A 14297-nucleotide genomic window follows, 5' to 3' on the forward strand; every position below is an offset into this window, starting at 1 on the left:
CACCTCAGGCCTGGCCCCTGGTTGAAATTTCATGGACTCAGGAACCAATTACCAGTTTTCCATAGAGATATGTACTCAACATATGATGGTCTCGGGGCTCCGGAACCAATTACCAGTTTTCCATAGACATATGTATTACTGGTCTCTAATGGGGCAGATGTATTTTGGGGCCCTCCGGTGCGACTGCTACCTCTGCTACCTCTATAGCTACACCCCTGTTCACAGCTACCAAAGAGGGAGTGTTCACCACAACCCTGATAGAGTGACAGAATGGGGAAATGTCACTGAGAACGTAGGGGGGAATGTGGTATACAGAAGGTGCTGCAGGATTTCTGTGAGCATTCCGTATTTCACCCTCTTGCAATGGGGTAAAATGTTGCAGCAAAATCCAGTTGTTTTTTTTTTTATGAATTCATCACTGATCTGCGGCAAAATGTGTTGATGGATTTGCACCACATTTTGCCATGTGTACTTACTGTAAATATGTTATGTACCCATTATAAGGATAGGGTCGCCGTAACAGTATTTTATGCTGCGGGTCCACCGATGACCGACCCTAGAGTGAGCCCCCTGCCTGTGCCCGAGTGTCTGCTCGTGGCAGCAATCCTCTGCTATGAGCATACACAGGGATCTGCGCGAGTGTAATAAACTGCGTGCGCATGCGCAGTTTACTCTCAGACATCGCGGCCACTTTCTGCCTAGCTCAGGAGCGGCCATGATTTCTGTGAGTAAACTGCGGATGCACATACAGTTTACTACAGTCGCGCAGATCCCTGTGTGTATGCTCGTAGCAGCAGATTACACACGGTTACAGGCAGGGGGCTCACTCTAAGGTCGGTCATCAGCATATTTTGCGCTGCGGATACATTACATGTGACCCTACCTTAAATGTGTAACTCTGGGAGTTACATAAACCGTGTAGCTTGCAAGGCTACTAAGGTTGTGTAACTCTCATTAAAGTCAAGGGGAGTTATTTCCCTGCTTTGGCTGTTTTTGGCTGAGGTGGCCGCAAACAGGCAGGGGCTGCCTGGAACACCCAGAAGTAACAAGATGGGAAAACCCACTTTAATAAAATAGACCTAGATTTTTAATCTACCTGAAGACAAAATTGTCTGGTTATACCCATAGCAACCAATCACAGCTCAGCTTTCATATCTTAATGAACTCCGGTAAAATGAAAGCTGAGCTGTGATTGGTTGTTATGGTGAAAACCAGACAGTTTGGGTTTATGGCAGATAGGTAAATCTGGCCCATATGTGTTTCCATGGTTACAGGCTACAAACAAGCCATGGGTGCAGTAGAGTATTGCTAACATATGTAATTCTGCATGGTCAGACTACACCTGCTGTTTGTTTGTAGTCTGTAACCATGGAGACACAACTTTGCATAGGAAATGCATGCATTTAAATGGTAGAATGTTTTAAAGGGGTACTCTGCTGCTCCGCCGTCACGCCCCCTCCCATAGACTTGCATTGAGGGGGCGGGGTGTGACGTCATAAGGGGGGGGGGGGCTATGACATCACGAACTCCCGGCAACGGCTCCAGCGTTCAGAACAGTTTTTTCCAAACGCTGAGTAGCAGAGTACCCCATTAAAGACTTTTTGCTAAATATTTTTTTCTTTTTTATTATTATTATTATTATTTGTATTAATATTATTATTTACTTATTCATTTATTATTATAATTATTTTTTTTTTTTTTTTGAGCGTTGGAGCAACAAAAACGTCCCAGAATGAGCATACAATTTTTGGTGTTTTAAAACGTATCCATGGTAAATAATGGTTGCTTTGGGTTTTAAACTTGAGATAAAAGGGCTAAATAAGTGACTTGTGCGCCTCTTATCTTGCAATGTTTATGGAGCCGATTTATCTGTTCTACATTATGGGGACGCAGATGAATATGAAGGATCAGTGAGTTAAGTTTCTCCGGATTGGAAATGGTCTTAGTCTTCCTGATAACACCAATTGTTATGAGTCAGCCCAAGATCTCAAGGGCAATCCTGAGATGTGACACTGAATGGTATCTTCATACCCTGGCTTGTTTTATTATGTACCACCAGGGCATTGTGCAGGAGCAGAGATGACTGATAACTGGTATAATGCTCATACTGATACTGGAGGATATCACACAGCCGTGAGCTATGGAGGAGGCAGCAACAAGATTTCCTCCCGTAGGACAAGCGATACCTTCTCACATGTTTCCTTATGTCGGCTCTGTTCACATCTGCCTCAGATGTTATAAGTTCTTTTTTTTTGGCCAAGAAACGTACCCTTAATGGGGTAGAATGAATGCCAGTTTGTATTAAAATGGACCGTCATGGCCTTTTTTGCCCTATTTCTGAGCAAGGAAAAGAAATTTATGATTTAGGAAATTCGGCCAGAAATCTGCACCCACAGAAATGAAAAGGATTCAGTGGTTATTATCCATTGGATTTTCACCAGAAATTAGAGCCAAAATTTTAAGCGTACCCGTCAGATCCAACAAAAAAACATTTATATTTAAATATATCACTCAGTACCTAATCCTGACCATGTACATCTGATTTTTATGTGTCTAGCACCATTATTTATTTTTTATTACACTTTTAATTTAGCTCAAAAGTCTGAATTACTCTCAAAGGGAGGGGGTGTGGCCTCACTGTGCAGGTCTCCGCCCCCTCCCTCAGTATGCTGTCTGCTCACATCTCCCCTAGCATTAGTAAAACTACAACTCCCAGCTTGTCCTCACTGACAGTGGCGGGACACAAGCTGACAGTGGGAGGATTTTTCCTCCAGCTGTGAGCCCTGTGCTCACAGCTGTCAATCAAGGAAGTGTGTCCATGATGCTAGGACACAGCAGGACTAGTATGTGTCCAGACAGGCAGGGGGGGGGGGGCAGTTGTTTGACTGGCTTTTTCAGTATGAAATACTGAAAAATTTCTAATGAAAGCAATTGCAAAACCTATTGGTTATACATGCTTTACAAACATCACCAAACATCAAAGACCAAGGTACAGAAATTATATAAACATATGAAAATCTTTATTGAACATATACAAAGGATAAAATCACATAAAAAGCACATATAAGGAGAGGTAAACCGATGACATAGACAGAAGACAACAGAGGTTATGAGATGGTATTAGTATTGGATCATATTGTCCATATGGTAGGTGGCATGGTGCAACTCCAATTAACACATAGATAGTGATGTAGATGTAGCCATAGTGGCACAAGTGATAATAGTACTTTGACCATACAAATAATATAAACAAGAAAAATGAAAAGATGCACCCTGCCTTGACACCTCACCTCTGTACAGCCCCAAACGCGTTTTCACACACCTGCTTCCTCAGGGCGCCCCCTGGGACAGGACGTAAAGGGGTACTCTGCCCCTAGACATATTATCCCCTATCCGAAGGATAGGGGATAAGATGTCTCATGGCGGGGGTCCCGTCGTTGGGGACCCCCGCGATCTCGGCTGCAGCACTTCAGACATCCAGTGCACAGAGCGAACTTCGCTCCGTGCTGGATGACTGGGAATGTGGGGCGGAGGTTTGTGATGTCATGTCCACGCCCCGCTCGTGGCGTCACGACCACGTACCCTCAATGCAAGTCTATGGGAGGGGACGTGGCGGCCATCACACCCCCTTCCATAGACTTGCATTGAGGGGGCGTGGCTGTTTACATCACGAGCGGGGCATGGACGTGACTTCACGAGCCTCCGGCGCACCGGCGCTGCACCCGATGCTCTAAACGAATGTCGGGTGTATCAGGGAGATCGCAGGGGTCCCCAGCGGTTGTACCCCCACAATCAGACATCTTATCCCCTATCCTTTGGATAGGTTATAAGATGTCTAAGGGCGGAGTACCCCTTTAAAGTTCCAGATTTAAGATTTTACAATGTTGGTAACACTACACTCCTTGTTTAATGTTTTGGAGCTTAATATGGTTTTTTGTTGGTACTGTGTCATGGCACCTTTTGAGGGTCCTTGTAAACAATGTTGGGGTGGGGTGGAGATTATCGTGGATATGGTTTCTCTGAAATATATGGACATATTTGTGTCCCAGAGTGTTGGGAGAAAGAAAACCTGCGGTTGTTTATAGCAACTTTGGAGACAATGGAGTAAGTGGGCAAAATGGCGCCAAACTTTGAAGCTTCAAGTAGTCCATCTGTCTACAAAGTTTTGCTTTGGTTAATCCTTTATTATGTTTTTTGTGCCTTACTGCGTTAGCTGATTTGTAGTTATAAGAGATGGTAGAATTGATTTACCAGACTTGCAACAGATCTTAATCGAAGGAGAGAATTCTTTAATATTTGTCTTTCTATATAAGACAAAAGAATTGATTCTCTGAGATCTGCAGACAAAGTGGCTCCTCCTGGTAATTCGATAAAGGATAATATTTTGAAACATTTTCTCATATCTATATATTTTACTAATGTTGTCAATATAATAAATACCTATCAATGGTGTATATACTGTATGAATGGACTTACAGCCCATTTACACTCCATGATGCCTTGACAACTGGATACTCATAATATCTGACTACACATCTCACAGTATGGGTAAATTAGAAGGAAGGATGCACATGCACCACAAGGAGGTGAGATTCACTGCACAGGAGTACACGCTACACATCTCCGATTACACCTGCTCTGATTGCGGTGGTGCACAATCCAAGTCCAACAAGAATATGAAATCAAAGAAAAAAGTAGATGATGGCACTCACCATTCGAAGAACTTTTTTGAAGATATTGGTGCATAATTAAAACTTTGGTATCGGCTTGTGGAAGCGCGCGAGCTGCGCAAAACCATGGTGTCCCCATACCCCTGCTCATCAGGTCTGTGCCTTCCAAAGTTTTAATTATGCAACAATATCTTCAATTAAGTTCTCCAAATGGTGAGTGCCGTCATCTACATTTCTCTTTGATTTCACATCTCATAGTATATCCAGCTTTTTCGGTCTCCACATACGATAAAACCTCTTTGAGCCGACCACCCAAATGATTGCAAAAATTGGTCTTCCATGGAGGAGGCCCTTGCAAAGAATAACATATACAGAATGCTGCTGGTTAACGTGTCTAATGCAGTCAGCAATTGTACTTTGCACAAATAAACACAAATAATGATGCAAAAAGTTGTGTCTTTTATCATTTGTCGAATTATTTCCTTCCCAGCATGGTACGCCTACTCATTCCATAACTCCAGCATTGCTCTCCATCTAATTCATAGGCTGCCTGACTCCTGTACCCAGCTTGTCTCACTGTCTCATTTCTAGTCAATAGCAAAGCTTCTCATCTCATTTCTACTCCACAGCATAGCTCTCGTTTTCAACCCTGTCCCCAGAATGGCTGCCCATCTCATTCCTAGTTCCTAGCATAGCTTTCCATCTCATTCCTAGTCCACAGCACTGCTCCCCATCTTCATCCTTGTCCCCAGCATGGCTCATCTCTTTTCTCTGGTCTCCAGCAAAACTCCCCTCTTATTCCTGGTCCCATGCACAACTTTCCATCTTTTTCCTTCTCCCCATCATGGCTTTCCATCTCCTTCCTAGTTCCCAACATGGCTTCTTATCTTATTCCTAGCCCGCAGCATAGCTGCTGTTCTTAAACTTGGTCCCAGCATGGCACGCCATCTCATTTTTGGTTCTTATCATGGCTCTCTATCTTATTCCTAGTCCACCCCATTGCTCCCCATTTAATTTATTAACCACTACATAGCTCCTCTTCTCAGTCCTGATCCCAGCATGACTCCTAATCTCATTCCTAGTCCACAGCAAGGCTCCCCATCATGTTCCTTATCCTTGAAATTGCTCTCATCTCTTTCTAGATTCCTTCTTTCATTCCATTACTTATTCCTAGTTTCCATCATGGCTCGCCTTCTCATTTGTGGCTCTCAGCATGGCGGCTCTTTCTCTCATTCTTAGTTCCCAGTATGGCTCCCCTCCCTAGTGCATTATGATGTGGATTGCGCCCTCTCTATCTCTGCTATCTATTAAATTGCCCGCGCAGGTGCTGGAAATGCTCCTCCTGCTCTCATAGCGCCGATGATTTGGCAAGCCTCTCCTGAATGTCCTCCAAGCTGATGATGACCAGATCAAAGATCAGCGTTACTCTGCTCATAAACCTGGTTAGAAGGGCATTCAGGGTATAAAGGATACGTGCTGGAGACAAATCTGACAGGCAGCTTTATGCCGGATTTACTCTCTCTCTCTCTCTCTCTCTCTCTCTCTCTCTCTCTCTCTCTCTCTCTCTCTCTCTCTCTCTCTCTCTATATATATATATATATATATATACATATATATATATATATATATATATATATATATATATATAGAAGACTGCAGCCAGCACTTAATCTCAAAACATGGAGGCTATAGAAGAGAAGCTAAACAAAATTGTTATGAAGACCCACAGAGAATATTGTTTTCACAGTTATAAAAAAGAATTAAAATGGATTAAATAAATGCCTATATTTTAAAGAGCACTCCCTAGAACTTTTATTAAGTGGTAAAGCATAAACAATCGTTTGGTATAAAAACTTATTGAGCGCATTAATTTAGTATTTTTAGCCTTTGTTTGACCCTTTTTTGATTAGATTTTCCGAATTCTCTCACATCTTTCCCCATTCCCTCCTATAAAATTGGCACTGAGCATGTCATAGAATCTACAAAATATGAGCCTTCTGGCAGAGGCTAGGGGATACTGATCGGGAGGGTCAGGGATCCCAAAGTGCAAAAACATTTTTTTTTCTTGGTGTGTTTCTTTAACAAAACAAAAATGGATTTCCCTTATAATTCACAATTATAAAAGATTTTCCATCTTGACATTTTTATCTTTCCTTCAGCAGTTAACCTCCTTAAATACCAGGTCATTCAGACTTCCCAGCATTACCGTTCTGCTGAATTGTCCGGCGCACAAGAAATGGTGATTGTGAAAATTAACCTGATTATTACTATTAATAATCCCGGTGAGAAATCACAGGTCGGGTAGACTGCTATACTATGAGACATACTGCAGGTCAATATGTCATCTATTGACATATTACTCCATGTGTGGGCAGGAGGCTACCGCAGGAGCGGGCTGGAAAGATCAAGAAATCGGAAGGCAATTTACTCACATTCATGGAACAATATTGCGGAGGAAGCAAATAACAGGCTTTCCTTTAAATTATTAGAAAATGTCACAGTGTACAATCATTTTCTGAGAAAAAAAAGATGAAATTGCAGCAAACTATGGACTTAGCACCAGGATTCTCAGGTAATAAAACTTACTGACCTGACTCTAGTATATTAACTTTTGTAGAATAACAATAAAAGTCTCTACAGCCATTCCAAAATCCTTAATCCAAATCATGATAACCAGAGAATAAAGCTTCTATTGTATTAAATACCTACTCCACAAGGCTGACTATTAAAGGGGTTATCCAAGAAAAAAACATTTTTTATATATATTCTTGACACATCCATGTGACTACTGCAGGGCCTGAGCGAGCGGTGCTTTGCTTGACACAGGCATTTACCCATTTCCAACATCTAACGTGCATGTACTGTATGTCAAATGTCGGGTGCCAGTGGCTATCATATAACTCTGATGCCAACCATTTGACTCCTTAGATGCCATAATCAAAGGTGACTGTGGCATCTAGGCAGTTAGATGTCAGGTGTCCTGTGTGACCTTCTAAAGGCCTCATGGCTGCCATGATTGTATTTCCATTACATCCTGACAGAGTGCAATAGGACAAATTGAAAATGAACAGGTACAGGAGAAGAACAGGAAAGGCTCCAGTGCAAAGGTAAGGTTAAAATCCAAAGTCTATGTAATCATGTAGCCGAAAATGTGCTACATGACAGTGTTGTCCCAAAGTCTTTTACATTTTCAGGCTTTATCAGATGGTATGTACTCAGGTTCTAGACACACACCATCATTATGTACAGGAGGACAGGTTATTCAGAGCCAGACAATTTTGGCATAGTGGTTTGGGCTGGGATGTAAAAAAAGAAATGACCCATCCCTCGATGTTTTTCTGACAGTCCAGGCTGAAAAGCACTTACTGCTTTTTTTTCCGACACACAGGAAGTGCCCCCTCAGCCAATCACTGGCCAAGGCAGGTCATTGGCTGTAACTACACTGTAAGTCAATGTATGAACCGTAAATCATAGATCTATTTTTTTCTGGAGGAGGTTCTGATTTGACTGATAATCCTTAGTCATGTTTCAAGCCTCCATTGACTTGGACAATAACTATCTCCAATAGGTGGCAGTGAAGGGCTAACATCCCTGCCTCTGAAGACCAGCTTAAAGGGGTATTCCGGGCAAAAACATTTCATCCCCATTCCAAAGGATAGGGGATAAGATGTCTGATTGCGGGGGGCCCGCTGCAGAGACCACTCGTGATCTCCCCGCATGTGCGGGTGCTGAATCTCCAGTTTTGGAAACCTCCGTGTTTCCGGGACTGGAGACGTGACATAATGTCGTGCCCCCTCCATTCATGCCTATGGGAGGGGGCGTGACGCCCCTCCCATAGACATGAATGGAGGGGGCGTGGCGTGACATCACGTCCCCAGTCCCGGAAACACGGAGGTTTCCGAAACTGGAGATTCAGCACCCGCATAGAATGCGGGTGCAGCAGGGAGATCGCGGGGGTCTCAGGAGTGGGCCCCCTGCGATCAGACATCTTATCCCCTTCCCTTTGGATAGGGGATAAAATGTTTTTGCCCGGAATACCCCTTTAATAACAAGCAATAAAAGTAAAATAAAGTATAGTAAAGACACTACATTTCTAAGAACACTGTACAGGATTATTTGCAGATGACATAATCTTGAGCCTCCCTTCCCCTGAAAGCTCTTTGTCCAGCATATTGGCTATCCTTCAGGAGTTTGGCACATGTTATTGCATAATCAACACCTTCAAGTCTTTAGTACTAAATATAGGTATCCCAGTGGATGTTTGTGTGTCCTCCCCACCTTCCCCCTTTCTAATATAGTACAGGCGAATTGATCTGCCTTGGTTGCATCTCTCACTTGGGAAATAATATACTACTCTAACTTACCTATTTTTGGATAGAGCGAATTGCTCCTGCCCAAAATCATTCTTTGCTTCCACCACTTGCTGGTGTATTTTGCAAATTATGGGCTCCATTTCCTGCAGCACCTCCTTCTACAGCTGATAGGGAAACACCAACCAGCGATGGATGGTGTCTTCAAAAGTGCTGTAACTTCCAACTGAGAGAGAAGGTTTGGGATGCCCTGACATAATAAGGTACTATGTGGGGATCTTTGATTGGCTGCAGTTTTGGTAGGTGGGTGAAAATTCTAAACATTGGGTTCATTTTGAGACCTTAGTTGACAGAGCTTCCTACATTCTGAAATAGGGCTGGCACAATGATAAATAAATGTTCTACCTCACCTTCCTCTACCATCTCGGTGACATTGAGGATCTGAAATCTTCCTGTTATTCGGGATTCCCTTCTCTTCATTTGCCATTCAGACTTTCCTCTGTATGTTATCGCACAGTATTCGTCTGATACAGAGTGTATTTTGCTTCCATTTAATCAACTGTCCCGAGCATACCAACTACCCCCTGGTGACTTATACTAATTCCTCCAGCTCCGGCACTACATTTCCTTCTTTCTCTACCACTTTTTTTTCCATCTGTTCTTGTTTCACATACTCCTTCAATTTTATTCTTAAGACTGATAAAGGGGGTTCAAAAGCATATAGAGCCTCATAACAGGATGAGGGTCGCCTGCCATGTAGTCACAAGTGAGAAATAGATTTACACTCTTCATCTTCTGAACAATGGGGGCCATCCTGTTATGAGGCTCTATATGCATTAGAACCCCCTTTATCAGTCTGAAGACTAAAATTGAAGGGGTATGTGAAACAAGAACAGATGGAAAAAAGTGGTAGAGAAAGGAAGGAAATGTAGTGCCGGAGCTGGAGAAATTTGTGTCAGTCACCAGGTGGTAGTTGGTATGCTCGGGACAGTTGATTAAATGGAAGCAAAATGCACTCTGTGCGATACGCACACGCTCTGCGATCCAAGGTGTCCTGCTGAGCCTCACACTTGGAAGCTAAAAGAAAGATTTTATATTGATGGTACCTTAAAGGGGTACTCCACCCCTAGACATCTTATCCCCTATCTAAAGGACAGGGGATAAGATGTCTGATCGCGGGGGTCCCACCGCTGGGGACCCTGGCAATCTCTCTGCTGCACATGGTCTTCATTTAGAGTGTTGGATGCAGCGGCAGAGGCTCGTGACATCACGGCCACGCCCCACTCGTGATATCTCGGCCACGCCCCCTCACGCCCCCATACACTTGCATTGAGAGAGTGTGGTCGTTACGTCACGAGCGGGGCGTGACCGTGATGTCATCAGCTTCCGCCCCCACATTGCCAGTCATCCGGCATGGAGCGAAGTTCACTCTGTGCACCGGATGTCTGGGGTGCTGCAGCCAAGATCCCCAGTGGTGGGACCCCCGCGATGTCTAGGGGTAAAGTACCCCTTTAACCCTTAGAGGCTCTCTAAAATATACCCTGGTAGTTCTAATAAATATTGGAGATGCCCAACCTAGGTTGATACTCTCTTACACATGTAGTGGGATTGTTTAGGCATCAAACCTTTATGAAACCAGGTTTATTGTAAATTGATGTAAAATATTTGGCTCTTCCATACCATGGGGCCCAGAGGTAGTCTTGTTACATTTGCGCTCGGACAAAGTTTCTATGGCTGATGATACTGTTCACTGTCCACTTTCTTACCAGCACCTTGTCCTGAGGAAGGGCCCATTACGGGCTTGAAATGCGCTGTATGTGCTACCAATAAATGCTAATTCATTTTACTATTAAGAGCTTGGTCTCTTTTCACCTACTTGGTCCAGTGCCACAGGAAAATATCCTTTTTTTACTCCTTTGCACCCCTTTATCACCAATGACTGATCACAGTGATCAAGATGATTGCGAGCTGCAGGACCATTGATACCCACTCTACATGCGAACAGAGGTGTTGTGCTCCCAGCACAACACTACAGGGCTCTCATCTCATGAATGTTTAGAATGAACAAGAATGTTAGTTCCTCGACTATATAAGTCTGTTTGCTGCTGAATCTTATAGATGTAGAGTATCACTTATTTGTTATTCTTTATTTAACCAGATTGTATTGACTTGCATTTAATTTTATTTTTCTATGAATGCTTATTTTCTTTCTCTTTCTTTGGGTTTCAATTACTTTTTGAAGACAGTTATACTACAGGAGTGCAAATTAGTTGGATTTGGTTTTGTTGTAATTTTCGTGTTTTGTGAACGACTGTATCAGTCATAAATTGTTCTCTCTGTACAATGATGTCTTACGTAGCTTACTCTTATGCCATAGTCTCCTCAAGGTATTACTGCTTACCCCCTAAACCATTGTACCTCTGGCTACATTTGCTTATTGGTGAGGTTGCTTAGTCAGTACTTAGTCAGTACTTGCATTCTTTGTCATATTGCCTTTGACATTATTGTACTGTACTTTATGCTTGTACATTTACTTATTGTTATAAAACTTAATAAAGAATGAGTTATAAAAAAAAGACACTCCCTTTCTCTAATAGAAAATATATAATAGAGTTGAACTGTGCATCCTCTTTGACACCTTGTACAAGAAAAGAAAAGTACCCCAGTAGAGTCACAGGTAATTTAAAGGGGTACTCCATTGCCCGAGCCTTCGGAACATTTTGTTCCAAATGCTGGGTGCAGGCTCCGGGGGTCATGACGTCACACCACGCCCCCTCGTGCCATCACGCCACACCACGACCCCTCAATGCAAGTCTATGGGAGGGGGCGTGGCGACTGCCACGCCCCCTCCCATAGACTTGCATTGAGGGGGTGTGACATGATGTCACTAGGGGGCATGGTCGTGATATCATGACCCCCCGAAGCCCACACCCAGCATTTGTAACAAAATGTTCCGAATGCTAGGGCAGTGGAGTACCCCTTTAACAACTAACCACTCAACAATACCTTAATACCCTCACTAATACCCTATGTTAAACCCCTACCATAAAATGTAACCATTGGTTGGTCGGATGAGACTTTTTATTGCGCAACACATTTAAAATACCAATATTGCTGGGGTGCTATATGCCTAATTCACTGTAATATGTTTTCTCCAGATGAGTCAAATAAATATATAGTGTGTTAAACAGCGATGACAACCTCTTTTACAATAATAAAGCGCCGATGGCTGCAGTCCATCAGCAACCAAAAGACCGCCCTTGCGACACAGAACTTTAAAAACTAGACCCACATAGCCACCCCGACATGTTTCGCTCAAAAGAGCTTCATCAGAGGTCTGGGTTAATGGTTAGTTTTAAGCCATTTAAATGTGATGTGCAATAATAAGTCTCATTAGACCAAATAAAGGTTACGTTTTATCGTAGGGGTATAAGTGATACCTCTTCTGGGATCTACAGTGGTTAGTGGTCCTCCTTGACACAAAGGTAGGTTGCACTACAGTTAGACATTTATGTCCTTCATAACATGTTATTCTGAGGTTTGTTACCCAATGATAATTCATCCTGAACTAGAACCAGAGGATAAGCATTGAGCTCTTCATCCTATTTTTTGGGATTGTCAATGGATTTAATGCAGAATTGTTTATCATTCAGGGAAGTTTGACTCCATGTATACTGTTATATATATGACCCGCTCCCCCCCCCCCCAACAACCACCCTATATTATCTATAAAATAAAGCTATCATAAAACAGTAGTAATATTCTATCGTTTTGAGTTGGACATATAGGTCAAAGATTACCTGAGTCTGTATAGCGTGTCAGCCCAAGGTTGCGTTGTATGTCATAAAATTCCAGACATTTTTCATCTTGTTCATTCCTGTAGCAAAGTTCTTTCATCAACCTCACTGTGATGCTGCAAACATCCTCTTCATAGTCCCCGGACATTTCGTAATACCATCTCTCAACATACCATCTCTAGGGGCACAACGAGAATTTTAGTAAGTTACTAGACAATATCACCTCATAAAGACTCTTTAACTCTTACTTCCAAGAAATATTACCAAAACAACAACAACCAAAAGAATGTGAAACAAATACAATACAACAAGGTCAACAAATACACCTAATATTCATTGTTTGGTATAAAATGACACCGTTTCACCTGACGGAGGACGGATTTACGTCTGACGACTGACAATGTCCTAAAATGGACACTGTATCACCGGAAAGTGTCCAATGAGACTCTTAGGATATTACAGTAGAATCTCCCTATAGCGGACACTCACAGGGAATAAAAAAAAGTGTCGGCTATTGACAGATGTCCCCTATTGGGAAAAAAGGCTTAAAAATCTTTCTAAATGACCAACTACTGTACTGTACACATTCCATAGTGTAATTACCTATAAAACATGATAAACCCCTTACCCCTTGTGCCACATCACCTTTGCCCTTCCCTCTTCCCCCTGTTGTTCTCCTTACCTGGCCAGCAGGCTCAGGTGCAAGGGCTCTTTGCGGGATTGATTCTACGTCCCTCCCATAGACTTGCAATGAGGGGGTGTGGTGTGACGTCATGATCCCGCCGCCCACTCCAAGTGTTAAGAACAAAAAGTTCAGAGCGCTGGGGCAGCGGAGTACCCCTTTAACCCCTTAAGGATTCAGCAATAGTGAATTTTATTTTAGCATTTTTGTTTTTTCCTCTTTGCCTTCTAAAAATCATAACTTTTTAATATTTTTATCCACAGACAAGTATGAGGGCTTGCTTGTCCTTTGTAATGACATCACTCATTTTACCATAAAATGAATGTTGCAACCAAAAAAATACTATTTGTGTGGGGTAATCTATAAGAAAACTGAAATTTTGCTAATTTTGGAAGGTTTTGTTTTCACACTGTACAATTTACAGTAAAAATGACATGTCTTCTTTATTCTGTGGATCAATACGATTAAAAGGATACCCATGATTACATACTTTTCTATTATTGTACCACTTTAAAAAAAATCTCAAACTTTTTAACAAAATTAGTACATTTAAAATCCCTCTACTTTGAGAACCTATAACTTTAATATTTTTGTATAAGTGGCTGTATGAAGGCTAATTTTTTGCACCGTGATCTGTACTTTTTATTGGTACCACATTTGCATTTATAAAACTTTTAGTAAGTTTTTTCATAATTTTTTTGCTTGTAATTTTTTTGCATAGACTTGTATTGCTTGTCTTGCAGACACAGGACTGAAAAATAAGATTTGAGGGAGGTAACAGAAAACTAATAAGCTATATTACAAAGTTTCTCATATTGGCTTGTACTTTTGATCTATG

The 14297-nt window shown here is 42.2% G+C and overlaps 1 protein-coding gene across 5 annotated transcripts in view; it reads right to left on the reverse strand.

The window, feature by feature from the left end:
- Positions 1 to 14297, reverse strand: part of SYT3 (synaptotagmin 3) — a 223479-nt gene that overhangs the window by 131180 nt on the left and 78002 nt on the right. For all 5 annotated transcript variants that reach the window (XM_056541858.1, XM_056541857.1, XM_056541860.1 and 2 more), the window contains one exon: positions 12781 to 12955. In XM_056541858.1, the coding sequence (XP_056397833.1) occupies positions 12781 to 12925 (145 nt within the window). In that variant the 5' untranslated portion in view covers positions 12926 to 12955. The remainder of the gene's footprint in view (positions 1 to 12780; positions 12956 to 14297) is intronic.

This window comes from Hyla sarda, chromosome 10 (assembly GCF_029499605.1).
Source record: "Hyla sarda isolate aHylSar1 chromosome 10, aHylSar1.hap1, whole genome shotgun sequence".
Taxonomy (NCBI): Eukaryota; Metazoa; Chordata; class Amphibia; order Anura; family Hylidae; genus Hyla; species Hyla sarda.